Here is a 13,975-nt window from a genome sequence, read left to right as displayed (position 1 = left end):
TGCTGCTGATGCACTGTCGAGGGCTTATTGTTCTGTGATTCACGGAGATACGCTTATTAATCTTCACAATGCCTTATGTCATCCTGGGGTTACGAGGATGATACACTTTGTACGCAGTAAGAACTTGCCTTTTTCAGTTGAAGACGTCAAGCGGATGACTTCATCATGTTCTATCTGTGCTCGGTGTAAACCGAATTTCTTTAAGCCTCAACGAGCTCATCTTATAAAGGCTACTTCTCCTTTTGAACGTTTGAGCGTCGATTTTAAGGGGCCTCTTCCTTCAACTACTCAAAACCGATATATATTTACTGTTGTGGATGAGTTTTCAAGGTTCCCTTTTGCTTTTCCTTGTGCAGATGTATCAGCTGCTACAGTTATTAAATGTCTGACTCAACTTTTTGTCATCTTTGGGATGCCTGCGTATATCCATTCGGATCAGGGAAGTTCTTTTATGTCTTCCCAGTTGAAGGAATACCTTCAGAGTCGGGGAATTTCTACTAGTAGAACTACCCCGTATAATCCCCAGGGTAATGGACAGTGCGAACGATACAATGGGGTGATCTGGAAGGCAGTTATGTTGGCTTTGACATCCCGGAACCTTAAGAATACACAGTGGGAAATGATACTGCCTGATGCCCTGCATTCCATTAGATCATTGCTTTCAACGGCTACTAATGTGGCCCCCCATGAAAGGCTCTTTAACTATCCGCGGAGATCTACTACGGGATATTCGGTACCTTCATGGCTTACTATGCAGGGACCTGTGCTGCTTCGACGCCATGTTAGATTGTCAAAATATGATCCTTTGGTGGAGGAGGTGGAGCTGTTGGAGGCAAATTCCCAATATGCTCATATTCGATTCCAAGATGGGAAAGAAAGTACTGTTTCAATTAAAGACTTGGCTGCTTGTGGGGGCCAGCCCTCTTCTGAGGATATTAACAATAGTCATGATTCAGATAATGTGGATGCTGTTACAGATACTACGAATATTTCCAATCCGATTGCAGATAATTATACTTCTATTAGTCAGCCCTTGATAGATGTTCATGACCGTCCCAGTTTACCTTCCAATGGGATTTCTAATCTGGAAACTGTGGAAAATCGGGATATGGATAGCCTTCCTGCTGAAGATACTTCTGTGCCTTCTGGTGTGGGAGGGCAAGGAATTTCACCAAGGTTAAGAAGGTCGACACGAACAAGATATCCGGTCGACCGATTGAAAATGGACTTTTAAATTGATAGTAATGTTTTAAAATTGTTTAAATATTATAGTATATTGTTTTAGTTGAGAGATACTTAATACTTATGTGCAATGTTATTATTTGTTGTTGTTCACTTAGTATTGTGTCATGTGAACAGTTTTATTCTTGTTGTGTATAGTTTCAGTTGTAAATAATTAATTATAAATTGTAAAGGTTATTTAGGTTGGAGTATATTTTAAAAGGAGGGGTGAATGTGGTGATTATTCCTTGTTTAGTAAAAGTATTGTGATTGGTTGTTAACTGCCTTGGGATATATGTTGTAATCGCATTGGTAGTTGATGATCACATGATGTGTTGTGGCCACCTTAAATTCAGTTCTTTTCCAGCTTTGGTTGGGACTGGATGTGGGAAGATGTGCTGCAGATTTTAAAGTTAATAAAGCCTAGCTTTGGAAGGCAAATCTATCCTTTATTTCACTGCCCCAGTGACCCAGAGGAGGGCACTTCCAGGACCTGCCGCAGTGAGCCCGAGGAGGGCACTTCCAGGACCTGCCCCAGTGAGCCCGAGGAGGGCACTTCCAGGATCTGCCCCAGTGACCCCGAGGAGGGCGCTTCCAGGATCTGCCCCAGTGACCCCGAGGAGGGCGCTTCCAGGATCTGCCCCAGTGACCCCGAGGAGGGCGCTTCCAGGATCTGCCCCAGTGACCCCGAGGAGGGCGCTTCCAGGATCTGCCCCAGTGACCCCGAGGAGGGCGCTTCCAGGATCTGCCCCAGTGACCCCGAGGAGGGCGCTTCCAGGATCTGCCCCAGTGACCCCGAGGAGGGCGCTTCCAGGATCTGCCCCAGTGACCCCGAGGAGGGCACTTCGAGATATCAGCCCCAGTGACCCCGAGGAGGGCACTTCCAGGATCTGCCCCAGTGACCCCGAGGAGGGCGCTTCCAGGATCTGCCCCAGTAACCCCGAGGAGGGCGCTTCCAGGATCTGCCCCAGTAACCCCGAGGAGGGCGCTTCCAGGATCTGCCCCAGTGACCCCGAGGGGGGCGCATCCAGGATCTGCCCCAGTGACCCCGAGGAGGGCGCTTCCAGGATCTGCCCCAGTGACCCCGAGGAGGGCGCTTCCAGGATCTGCCCCAGTGACCCCGAGGAGGGCGCTTCCAGGATCTGCCCCAGTGACCCCGAGGAGGGCGCTTCCAGGATCTGCCCCAGTGACCCCGAGGAGGGCGCTTCCAGGATCTGCCCCAGTGACCCCGAGGAGGGCGCTTCCAGGAGCTGCCCCAGTGACCCCGAGGAGGGCGCTTCGAGATATCTGCCCCAGTGACCCCGAGGAGGGCGCTTCCAGGATCTGCCCCAGTGACCCCGAGGAGGGCGCTTCCAGGAGCTGCCCCAGTGACCCCGAGGAGGGCGCTTCCAGGATCTGCCCCAGTGCCTGGTTCGGAAGAGGCAGAGGGGGGGCCATGCCGGGGGCGGGGCGAGAGGAAAGGAATCCTGAACTGGCCCCGCCCCCTGGCTCAGGCCCCGCCCCCTGGGAGCTGCGCAGGCGCGGGGTGGGCCTGGTGCCACAATCTGATGATGGAGGCGGCGGCAGAAGAATTTCGTCATGCGGCGGAGAGCGAGCCCAGACCCGGGGACACCCAGAGCGGGCCCCGGCCCCCGGACACCCAGAGCGGGCCCCGGCCCCCGGACACCCAGAGCGGGCCCCGGCCCGGGGACACCCAGAGCGGCCCCCGGCCCCCGGACACCCAGAGCGAGCCCCGGCCCCGGCCCCCGGACACTCAGAGCGAGCCCCGGCCCCCGGACACCCAGAGCGGGCCCCGGCCCGGGGACACCCAGAGCGGGCCCCGGCCCGGGGACACCCAGAGCGAGCCCCGGCCCCCGGACACCCAGAGCGAGCCCCGGCCCCGGCCCCCGGACACTCAGAGCGAGCCCCGGCCCCCGGACACCCAGAGCGGGCCCCGGCCCGGGGACACCCAGAGCGGGCCCCGGCCCGGGGACACCCAGAGCGAGCCCCGGCCCCCGGACACCCAGAGCGAGCCCCGGCCCCCGGACACCCAGAGCGAGCCCCGGCCCCCGGACACCCAGAGCGAGCCCCGGCCCGGGGACACCCAGAGCGGGCCCCGGCCCGGGGACACCCAGAGCGAGCCCCGGCCCCCGGACACCCAGAGCGAGCCCCGGCCCCCGGACACCCAGAGCGAGCCCCGGCCCCCGGACACCCAGAGCGAGCCCCGGCCCCCGGACACTCAAAGCGGGCCCCCGGACACTCAGAGCGGGCCCGGGAGCGGCCTGGACCCCGCGGCCATCCCGCAGCCCCAGCCTCGGCCCAGCGCCGTCTGCCTCATCGTGCTGGGTATGGCGGGCACGGGGAAAACCACCTTCGTTCAGGTACAGCGGCGGCGGGGGGCCTGGGGGGGTGGTTTGGTTTGGGGGGAGGGGCGAGGGGGCGTTGGTTTGGGGGGAGGGGCGAGGGGGGTGGTTGGTGACGGGGGGGGGGGAGGTTTGGTTTGGGTGGTGTGGTTTGGTGAGGGGCGAGGGGGGGTTTGGTGAGGGGCGAGGGGGGGTTTGGTTTGGGGCGAGGGGTTTGGTTTGGTTTGGGGCGAGGGGTTTGGTTTGGTTTGGGGCGAGGGGTTTGGTGTGGTTTGGGGCGAGGGGGGGTTTGGTGAGGGGCGAGGGGGGGTTTGGTGAGGGGCGAGGGGGGGTTTGGTGAGGGGCGAGGGGGGGTTTGGTGAGGGGCGAGGGGGGGTTTGGTGAGGGGCGAGGGGGGGTTTGGTGAGGGGCGAGGGGGGGTTTGGTGAGGGGCGAGGGGGGGTTTGGTGAGGGGCGAGGGGGGGTTTGGTGAGGGGCGAGGGGGGGTTTGGTGAGGGGCGAGGGGGGGTTTGGTGAGGGGCGAGGGGGGGTTTGGTGAGGGGCGAGGGGGGGTTTGGTGAGGGGGGGTTTGGTGAGGGGCGAGGGGGGGTTTGGTGAGGGGCGAGGGGGGGTTTGGTGAGGGGCGAGGGGGGGTTTGGTGAGGGGGGGTTTGGTGAGGGGGGGTTTGGTGAGGGGGGGTTTGGTGAGGGGGGGTTTGGTGAGGGGCGAGGGGGGGTTTGGTGAGGGGCGAGGGGGGGTTTGGTGAGGGGCGAGGGGGGGTTTGGTTTGGGGAGGGGCGGGTTTGGTTTGGGGGGAGGGGCGAGGGCGGGTTTGGTTTGGGGGGAGGGGCGAGGGGGGGTTGGTTTGGGGGGGGCGAGGGGGGCGTTGGTTTGGGGGGAGGGGCGAGGGGCGGTCTGGTTTGGGGGGAGGGGCGAGGGGCGGTCTGGTTTGGGGGGAGGGGCGAGGGGCGGTCTGGTTTGGGGGGAGGGGCGAGGGGCGGTCTGGTTTGGGGGGAGGGGCGAGGGGCGGTCTGGTTTGGGGGGAGGGGCGAGGGGCGGTCTGGTTTGGGGGGAGGGGCGAGGGGGCGGTCTGGTTTGGGGGGAGGGGCGAGGGGGCGGGTTGGTTTTGGGGGGAGGGGCGAGGGGGTTTGGGGAGGGGGGGTTTGGGGGGAGGGGGGGTTTGGTTTGGGGGGAGGGGCGAGGGGGGGTTTGTTTCGGGGGATGAGTGGTGGTTCTTCTTGGGCAGTCCCTCGGAACCGAGGATGACTCGCTTCCACATTAAATGAGTTCTCAGGTGACTGATGAGTCCAATGTGGGACCTACAGTCTCTGTCACAGGTGGGGCAGACGGTGGTTGAAGGGGCGGGTGGGTGGGGTGCTTGGGTTGACGTGCGCTCCTTGTGCTGCCTGCGCTTGGCTTCCGCTTGCTCCCGGCGAAGAGACTCGAGGTGTTCGGCGCCTTCCCGGATGCTTCTCCTCCACTTTGTGCGGTCTTGGGCCAGGGATTCCCAGGTGTCGGTGGGGATGTTGCACTTTTTCAAGGAGGCTTTGAGGGTGTCCATGAAGCGTTTCCTCTGCCCACCTGGGGCTCTCTCGCCGTATCGGAGCTCCGAGTGGAGCGCTTGTTTTGGGAGTCTCGTATTAGGCATGCGGACGATGTGACCCGTCCATCGGAGCTGATCGAGCGTGGTCAAAGCTTCGATGCTGGGGATGTTGGCCTGAGCGAGAACACTGACGTTGGATTTGCAGCATCTTGCGGAGGCAGCGTTGGTGGTACCTCTCCAGTGCTTTGAGGTGCCTGCTGTACATGGTCCATGTAGGAAAAATAATGGAATCCCTACTAAAGGAGAAAAGAGAAGAACGTCTAAAAACCAAAAATATAATAAATAGTCAACATGGATTTCAGAAGGGAAAGACCAACCTTATTGAATTTTTTGAAGAGGTAACAGTGTAGACAAGGGTAATGCAGTAGATGTCATTTATCTGGATTTTCAAAAGGCCTTCGATAAGGTACTCCATAATAGACTGATGGACATGGCAGGGCAGAACTAGGCCAATATCCATTAATAATTACTATCCAAAAAAGAGCCACCAAATTTTGGAAACACCTAAAAATGAGCAACCCCCACTGCTATCATTACGAAGCCCTGAAATGCCAAGAGAGGACCATAAAGAAGAATACCCTCAGTCAAGTAGTCCTGGGACTCAGTGAAGTAACTACTAACACTACTAACAATAACCAGCCCCAGGACAGTGACATCGTCATCAGGGAGAATTTCTACCCAAAATTCACAAAAATATGCCCTGAATTCAGAAATTTGAATGACGACCAAAAACTCCCATGCCTACTAGGAGAACAGAGAAATTGTGTAACCTTAGCGGCACACTATGTTACAGCTTGCCATAAACAGAGGGACAACCACTAAATATAAGAAAAGAGTATATACAAATTATATGAATGTATATTTATACATTCAGGGATATATCTGTTTATACACTATGGATAGACCTGCGTTTATGTGTTCAACCATAAATGTTTTTCGATGCTTTGGCAACATAAGATGTACCTTGTCATGCCAATAAAGCGATTTGAATTGAATTGATATGGAGTCGGGACAAGTCGCAAAATGGATTGCTGGCTGGCTTCAGGACAGAAAGCAGAGAGTAGGGGTAAAGAGTAGCTATTCACAGTGGCAGAAGGTGGGTCGTGGTGCTGGGACCACTGCTGTTCACAATTTACCTAAACTATTTAGACTTGGGAATCAAAACACAATTTTTAAATTTGTGGATGACACCAAATTGGGGGGAAATAGTCAATACTGAGGAGGACTGCAACAAGTTACAGGAGGACATTAATAAACTCGTAGAATCGGCATATAATTGGCAAATGAAGTTCAACACAGATAAATTGTGAGCTATTACATTTTGGTAGGAAGAATATAGGGAGGTCACTTGGAGGGTGCGAGCCTAGGTGGGACAGAGGAACAAACGGATCTAGGAGTACAAATACACAAATCACTAAAAGTTGCGACACAGGTTAACAAGGCCATAAAAGAAGCAAACCAAGCACTAGGGTTTATTTCAAGAGGGATAGAATTGAAAAGTCACAGTCATAGAGTTATACAGCACAGAAAGAGGCCCATCGTGTCCGCGCCGGCCATCAAGCCCTATCTATTCTAATCTCATTTTCCAGCACTTGGTCCGTAGCCTTGTATGCTATGGCGTTTCAAGTGCTCATCTAAATACTTGAATGTGAGGGTTCCTGCCTCTACCACCCTTTCAGGCAGTGAGTTCCAGATTCCAACCACCCTCTGGGTGAAAAAGCTTTCCTCAAATCCCCTCTAAACCTCCTGCCCCTTATCTTTAAACTATGCCCCCTGGTTATTGACCCCTCTACTAAGGGGAAAAGTTCCTTTCTGTCTACCCTATCTATACCCCTCATAATTTTGTACACCTCAATCAGGTCCCCCTCTGCTCTAAGGAAAACAACCCCAGCCTGTCCAGTCTCTCTTCATAGCTGAAGCGCTCCAGCCCAGGTAACATCCTGGTGAATCTCCTCTGCACCCTCTCCAATGCAATCACATCCCTCCTATAGTGTGGCGACCAGAACTGCATACAGTATTCCAGCTGTGGCCTAAGTAGCGTTTTGTACAGCTCCATCATAACCTCCCTGCTCTTATATTCTACGCCTCGGCTAATGAAAGCAAGTATCCCATATGCCTTTTTAACCACCTTATCTACCTGTCCTGCTGCCTTCAGGGATCTATGTACATGCACACCAAGGTCCCTCTGATCCTTTGTCCTTCCTAGGATCCTACCATTCATTGTGTATTCCCTTGCCTTGTTAGTCCTCCCAAAATGCATCACCTCACACTTCAGGGTTAAATTCCATTTGCCACTGTTCTGCCCATCTAACCAACCCATCTATATTGTCCTGTAGCCTGAGGCTTCCCTCCTCGCTATTTACCACTTACCACTCCACCAATTTGCGTGTCATCTGCGAATTTACTGACGATACCTCCTACATTCATATCTAAATCATTAATGTACACTACAAACAGCAAAGGACCCAGCACCGATCCCTGCGGTACACCACTGGACACCGGCTTCCAGTCACAAAAACAACCTTCGACCATCACCCTCTGCCTCCTGCCACTAAGCCAGTTTTGGATCCAATGTGCCAAATTGCCCTGGATCTCATGGGCTCTTACCTTCTTGACCAGTCTCCCATGCGGGACTATTTTCAAGAGCCTTACTGAAGTCCATGTAGACTACATTCACTGCACTACCCTCATCCACACACCTAGTCACCGCCTCAAAAAAATTGGTCGGACATGATTTCCCCCTGACAAAGCCATGCTGACTAACCTTGATTAATCCCAGCCTCTCCAAGTGGAGACTAATTCTGTCCCTGAGAATTTTTTCCAATAATTTCCCTACCACTGATGTTAGGCTCACTGGCCTGTAATTCCCTGGTTTATCCATACTACCCTTCTTGAATAATGGTACAATGTTAGAAGCATAGAAGATAGGAGCAGGAGTAGGCCATTCGACCCTCGAGCCTGCTCCACCATTCAATGCGATCATGGGTGATCATCCAAATTCTGTCCCTGCTTTCTCCCCATATCCCTTGATCCCCTTAGCCTTAAGAAATATATCTAACTCCTTCTTAAATATATTTAATGAATTGGCCTCAACTGTCTTCTGTGGTAGAGAATTCCACAGGTTCACCACTCTCTGGGTGAAGAAATTTCTCATCTCAGTCCTAAATGGCTTACCCCTTATCCTTGGACTGTGACCCCTGGTTCTGGACTCCCCCGCCATTGGGAACATCCTTCCTGCATCTAGTCTGTCTAGTCCTGTTAGAATTTTATAAGTTTCAATGAGATCCCCTCTCATTCTTCTGAACTCTAGTGAATATAAGCATAATCGACCCAATCTCTCCTCATAACGTCATTCCTGCCGTCCCAGGTATCAGTCTGGTGAATCTTCGCTGCACTTCCTCCATGGCAAGAACATCCTTCCTCAGATAAGGTGACCAAAACTGCACACAATACTGTACTCAAGATGTGGTCTCACCAAGGCCCTTTACAACTGCAGCAAGACATCCTTGCTCCTGTACTCGAATCCTTCCCAATTTATTGCCGTTCAGATAATCTGCCTTTCTGTTTTTGCCACCAAAATGAATAACCTCGCATTTATCCACATTATACTGCATCTGCCCAATCGCCCAACCTGTCTATATCGTACTGGAGTTTCTCTGCATCCTCCTCACAGCACACACGCCCACCCAGCTTTGTGTCGTCTGCAAACTTGGAGATATTACATCTAGTTCCCTCGTCTAGATCATTAATATATATTGTGAATAACTGGGGTCCTAGAGTCATAGAGTTTTACAGCACAGAAAGAGGCCCTTCGGCCCATCGTGTCTGCGCCGCCCATCCATCCCTGTCTATTCTAATCCCATTTTCCAGCATTTGGTCCGTAGCCTTGTATGCAATGGCATTTCAAGTGCTCATCCAAATGCTTCTTGAATGTTGAGGGTTCCTGCCTCTACCACCCTTTCAGGCATTGAGTTCCACATTCCAACCACCCTCTGGGTGAAAAAGTTCCTCCTCAAATCCCCCCTAAATCTCCTGCCCCTTACCCTGAATCTGTGCCCCCTTGTTATTGACCCCCCTACTAAGGGGAAAAGTTCCTCTTTATCTACCCTATCTATGCCCCTCATCATTTTGTACACCTCAATCAGGTCCCCCCTCAGCCTTCTTTGCTCCAAGGAAAACAACCCCAGCCTGTTTAGTCTCTCTTCATAGCTGAGGCGCTCCATCCCAGGTAACATCCTGGTGAATCTTCTCTGCACCCTCTCCAAAGCAATCACATCCTTCCTATAGTGAGGCGACCAGAACTGCACACAGTACTCCAGCTGTGGCCTCACCAGCGTTTTGTACAGCTCCATCATAACCTCCCTGCTCTTATATTCTATGCCTCTGCTAATGAAGGCAAGTATCCCATAAGCCTTTTTAACCACCTTATCTACCTGTTCCGCTGCCTTCAGGGATCTATGTACATGTACACCAAGGTCCCTCTGACCCTCTGTACTTCCTAGGGTCCTACCACTCATTGTGTATTCCCTTGCCTTATTTGTCCGTCCAAAATGCATCACCTCGCACTTTTCCGGGTTAAATTCCATTTGCCACTTTTCCGCCCATCTGACCAACCCGTTAATATTGTCCTGTAGCCTGAGGCTTTCCTCCTCGCAATTTACCACCCCACCAATTTTCGTGTCATCCGCGAACTTACTGATCATACCCTTTACATTCTCATCCAAATCATTAATGTAGATCACAAACAGCAAGGGACCCAGCACCGATCCCTGAGGTACCCCACTGGACACAGGCTTCCAGTCACAAAAGCAACCTTCGACCATCACCCTCTGCCTCCTGCCACTCAGCCAGTTTAGGATCCAACGCGCCAAGGCCCCCTGGATCCCATGGGCTCTTACCTTCTTGACCAGTCTCCTATGCGGGACCTTGTCAAAAGCTTTACTGAAGTCCATGTAAACCACATCCACAGCATTTCCCTCATCCACACACCTAGTCACCCCCTCGAAAAATTCAATCAGATTGGTCAGACATGATTTACCCTTGACAAAGCCATGCTGACTATCCCCGATTAATCCTTGCCTCTCCAAGTGGAGACTAATTTTGTCCCTCAGAATTTTTTCCAATAATTTCCCTACCACAGATGTTAGGCTCACTGGCCTGTAATTCCCTGGTTTATCCCTGCTACCCTTCTTGAATAATGGTACTACATTAGCTGTTCTCCAGTCCTCTGGTACATCCCCTGTGGCCAGAGAGGTTCTGAAAATTTGTGTCAGAGCCCCTGCAATCTCCTCCTTTGCCTCACACAACAGCCTGGGATACATCTCGTCCGGGCCTGGGGATTTATCCACTTTTTGGCCTGCTAAAACCGCTAGTACCTCCTCCCTCTCGATGCTAATATGTTCAAGTATGTGACAGTCCCCTTGCCCGACTTCTATGTCTACATCGTCTTTCTCCATAGTGAACACTGAGGCAAAAAATTCATTTAAAACCCCACCTACTTCATCTGGCTCTACACACAGCTTGCCACTTTGGTCCCTAATGGGCCCTACCCTTTCCCTGGTTATCCTCTTGCCCTTAATATACTTATAAAACATCTTAGGATTTTCCTTTATTTTGCTCGCCAGTGTTATTTCATGGCCCCTCCTCGCCCTCCTAATTTCCCTTTTAAGTATGCCCCTGCACCTCTTATACTCCTCTAGGGCTTCCACCGTCTTTTGTCTTTTGTAACTGCCAAAAGCCCCCCTTTTTTTCCTAATGCATTTTTGTATATCCTTTGTCATCCAAGGTTCCCTTTGCTTGTTGGTCCCACCCTTGACCTTTACAGGAACATGTTGGTGTTGTACTCTCTCTATTTCCCTTCTGAAAGCCTCCCACTGCTTTGATGTGGATTTTCCTATAAGTAGCTGCTCCCAGTCCACTTTTGCCAGATCCTGTCTTATCTTATTAAAATCGGCCTTCCCCCAATTTAGAACCCTGATTTCCGGGCCGTCTTTGTCTTTTTCCATGACCACCTTAAATCTCACCGAATTGTGGTCACTATCGCCAAAATGCTCTCCTACAGACACTTCCACCACCTGCCCGGCTACATTCCCTAGAATTAGGTCCAGTACTGCCCCCTCTCTTGTAGGACTTTCTACATGTTGGCTCAAAAAGCTCTCCTGGATGCACTTTAAGAATTCTGCACCCTCTAAGCCTTTCACACTCTGACTATCCCAATTTATATTGGGGAAGTTGAAATCCCCCACTATTACTACCCTATTATTTTCGCACTTTTCTGATATCTCCCCCTGACTGTTTGGGGGCCTATAGTACACTCCCAGCAAGATGCTTGACCCCTTTTTGTTTTTAAGTTCTACCCATATGGCCTCATTAGAGGAACCCGCTAATATATCATCCCTCCTTACAGCAGTAATAGACTCCTTAATTAATATTGCAACACCCCCTCCCCTTTTACACCCCCCTCTGTCTCGCCTGAAGATTCTATACCCCGGAATATTTAGCTGCCAGTCCTGACCCTCCCTCAACCATGTCTCTGTGATAGCAACAATATCGTACTCCCATGTGTTCAACAACAACTTCAGTTCATCCACCTTATTTGCAAGACTCCTTGCATTAAAATAAATGCCTTCCAGCCCTGCCATATTCCCTTTTGCCTTCACATCTTTGCTCTGCCTTCCCTGCTGACTTGTTTTTTCCACCTTATTTGGCTGTACATCACCCCCTACTATAGCTCCACTCTGTATCCCATCCCCCTGCCGAATTAGTTTAAACCCCCCCCAGCAGTGCTAGCAAACCTCCCCGCAAGGATATTGGTTCCCCTCTGGTTCAGGTGTAAACCGTCCGACTTGTACAAGTCCCACCTTTCCCAGAAGCAGACCCAGTGATCCAGGAAACTAAAGCCCTCCCTCCTGCACCATCCCTTTAGCCACGCATTCATCTGTTCTATCTTCCTATTCCTATACTCACTAGCACGTGGCACCGGGAGTAATCCAGAGATTACAACCTTTGAGGTCCTGCTCCTTAATCTTGCCCCTAGCTCCCTAAATTCTTGCTGCAGGACCTCATCCCTCTTTTTACCTATGTCGTTGGTACCAATGTGGACCACGACCTCTGGCTGTTCACCCTCCCCCTCCAGAATGCCCTGCAGCCGCTCAGTGACATCCTTGACCCTGGCACCAGGGAGGCAACAAACCATCCTGGATTCACGTCTACGGCCACAGAAACACCTATCTGTTCCCCTTACTATAGAATCCCCTACCACTATTGCTCTCCCACTCTTTTTCCTCCCCTCCTGGGCAGCAGGAGCGCCCCCAGTGCCAGGAAGCTGGCTGCTGCTGCCTTCCCCTGGTGGGTCATCCCCCCCAACAGTATCCAAAACGGTATACTTGTTTGAGAGGGGAATGGTCACAGGGGTTTTCTGCACTACCTGCCTACTTCTATTGCTCCGCCTGGTGGTCCTAGCACCGATCCCTGCGGTACCCCACTAGTCACTGCCTTCCACTCGGAAAAAGACCCGTTTATTCCAACTCTTTGCTTCCTGCCTGCCAACCAGTTTTCTATCCAAGTCAGTACCTTACCCCCAATCCCATGTGCTTTAACTTTGCACGCTAGTCTCTTATGCGGGACCTTATCGAAAGCCTTCTGAAAGTCCAAATACAGGAAACTTTCTGGTATCCGGCACTGACGGGACCGAGCTGGTGCTGTAGAAACCAGCGCTAATGTTAAAACATACGGAGCGTTTGAGCTCCATGTGAATCAACAAACCCAACAGCTTCAAAACAGTCGGCCGCAGCTTAAAAGCGTCTCTGTAGCTAAGCAACAGCTTCAGCTAGACCTTGCAGAGCCTGACTGGGGGAAAAAAAAGCAACGAGAAGTAAAAAAACGTATAGGAAACGGCTCCTGAATTTTGCCGGTAGATAGAGCTTTCCGGACATTTAACCTCCGGTTAAACAAAAGTTTCCTGTACACCACATCCACTGGTTCTCCCTTATCTATTCTACCAGTTACATCCTCAAAAAATTCCAGTAGGTTAGTCAAGCATGGTTTACCTTTTGTAAATCCATGTTGACTTTGTCCGATCCTGTCACTGTTTTCCAAGTGCTCTGTTATTACATCTTTTATAATGGACTCTAGCATTTTCCCCACTACCAATGTCAGGCTTACCGGTCTATAATTCCCCGTTTTCTCTCTACCACCTTTTTAAAATAGTGGGGTAACATTAGCTACCCTCCAATGGGAACTGTTCCAGAGTCTATAGAATTTTGGAAGATGACCAGCAATGCATCTACTATTTCTAGGGCCACTTCCTTAAGCACCCTAGGATTATCAGGCCCTGGGGATTTATCGGCCTTCAATCCCATCAATTTCCCGAACACCATTTCCCTACAAATACTGATTACATTGAGTTCCTCCCTCTCATTAGACCCTGTGTTCCAAGGGATCTACGCTTGACTTCACCAATCTTTTTCTTTGCACATATCTATAAAAGTTTTTACAATCAGTTTTTTATGTTCCCTGCAAGCTTACTCTCATACTCTATTTCCCCCCTCTTAATTAATCCCTTTGTCCTCCTTTGCTGAATCCTAAACTGCTCCTAATCCTCAGGTTTGCTGCTTTTTCTAGCCAATTTTTGTGTCCTCCTGGAGCTTATGCCTTCAGGCTTGTTTTTTTAACACTCTTAGACCTTTTAGAATTATTATTTACTGTGGCCATGTTTGATTTACACCCTTGATTTCTTTGACTTCCACTTTTGCTTTTCTCCTTCCTGTCTTTTGCTTCTATCCTTGCTTCCCTTTCCTCTGTCTCCCTGCACAGGTTCCCAACACCCTGCC

At 51.6% G+C, this 13,975-nt stretch overlaps 1 protein-coding gene across 2 annotated transcripts in view; it reads left to right on the top strand.

Annotated features, from left to right (window-relative positions):
• The first annotated feature begins 2,738 nt into the window (after positions 1 to 2,738).
• Positions 2,739 to 13,975, top strand: part of gpn1 (GPN-loop GTPase 1) — an 89,789-nt gene continuing 78,552 nt past the window's right edge. For both annotated transcript variants that reach the window (XM_085978607.1, XM_085978598.1), the window contains exon 1: positions 2,739 to 3,581. In XM_085978607.1, the coding sequence (XP_085834733.1) occupies positions 2,769 to 3,581 (813 nt within the window). In that variant the 5' untranslated portion in view covers positions 2,739 to 2,768. The remainder of the gene's footprint in view (positions 3,582 to 13,975) is intronic.

Source organism: Somniosus microcephalus, chromosome 3 (genome assembly GCF_052327205.1).
Source record: "Somniosus microcephalus isolate GS21.2 chromosome 3, FLI_Smic_1.0, whole genome shotgun sequence".
NCBI classification, from domain to species: domain Eukaryota; kingdom Metazoa; phylum Chordata; class Chondrichthyes; order Squaliformes; family Somniosidae; genus Somniosus; species Somniosus microcephalus.
This window is presented reverse-complemented; position numbering and strand designations above follow the sequence as displayed.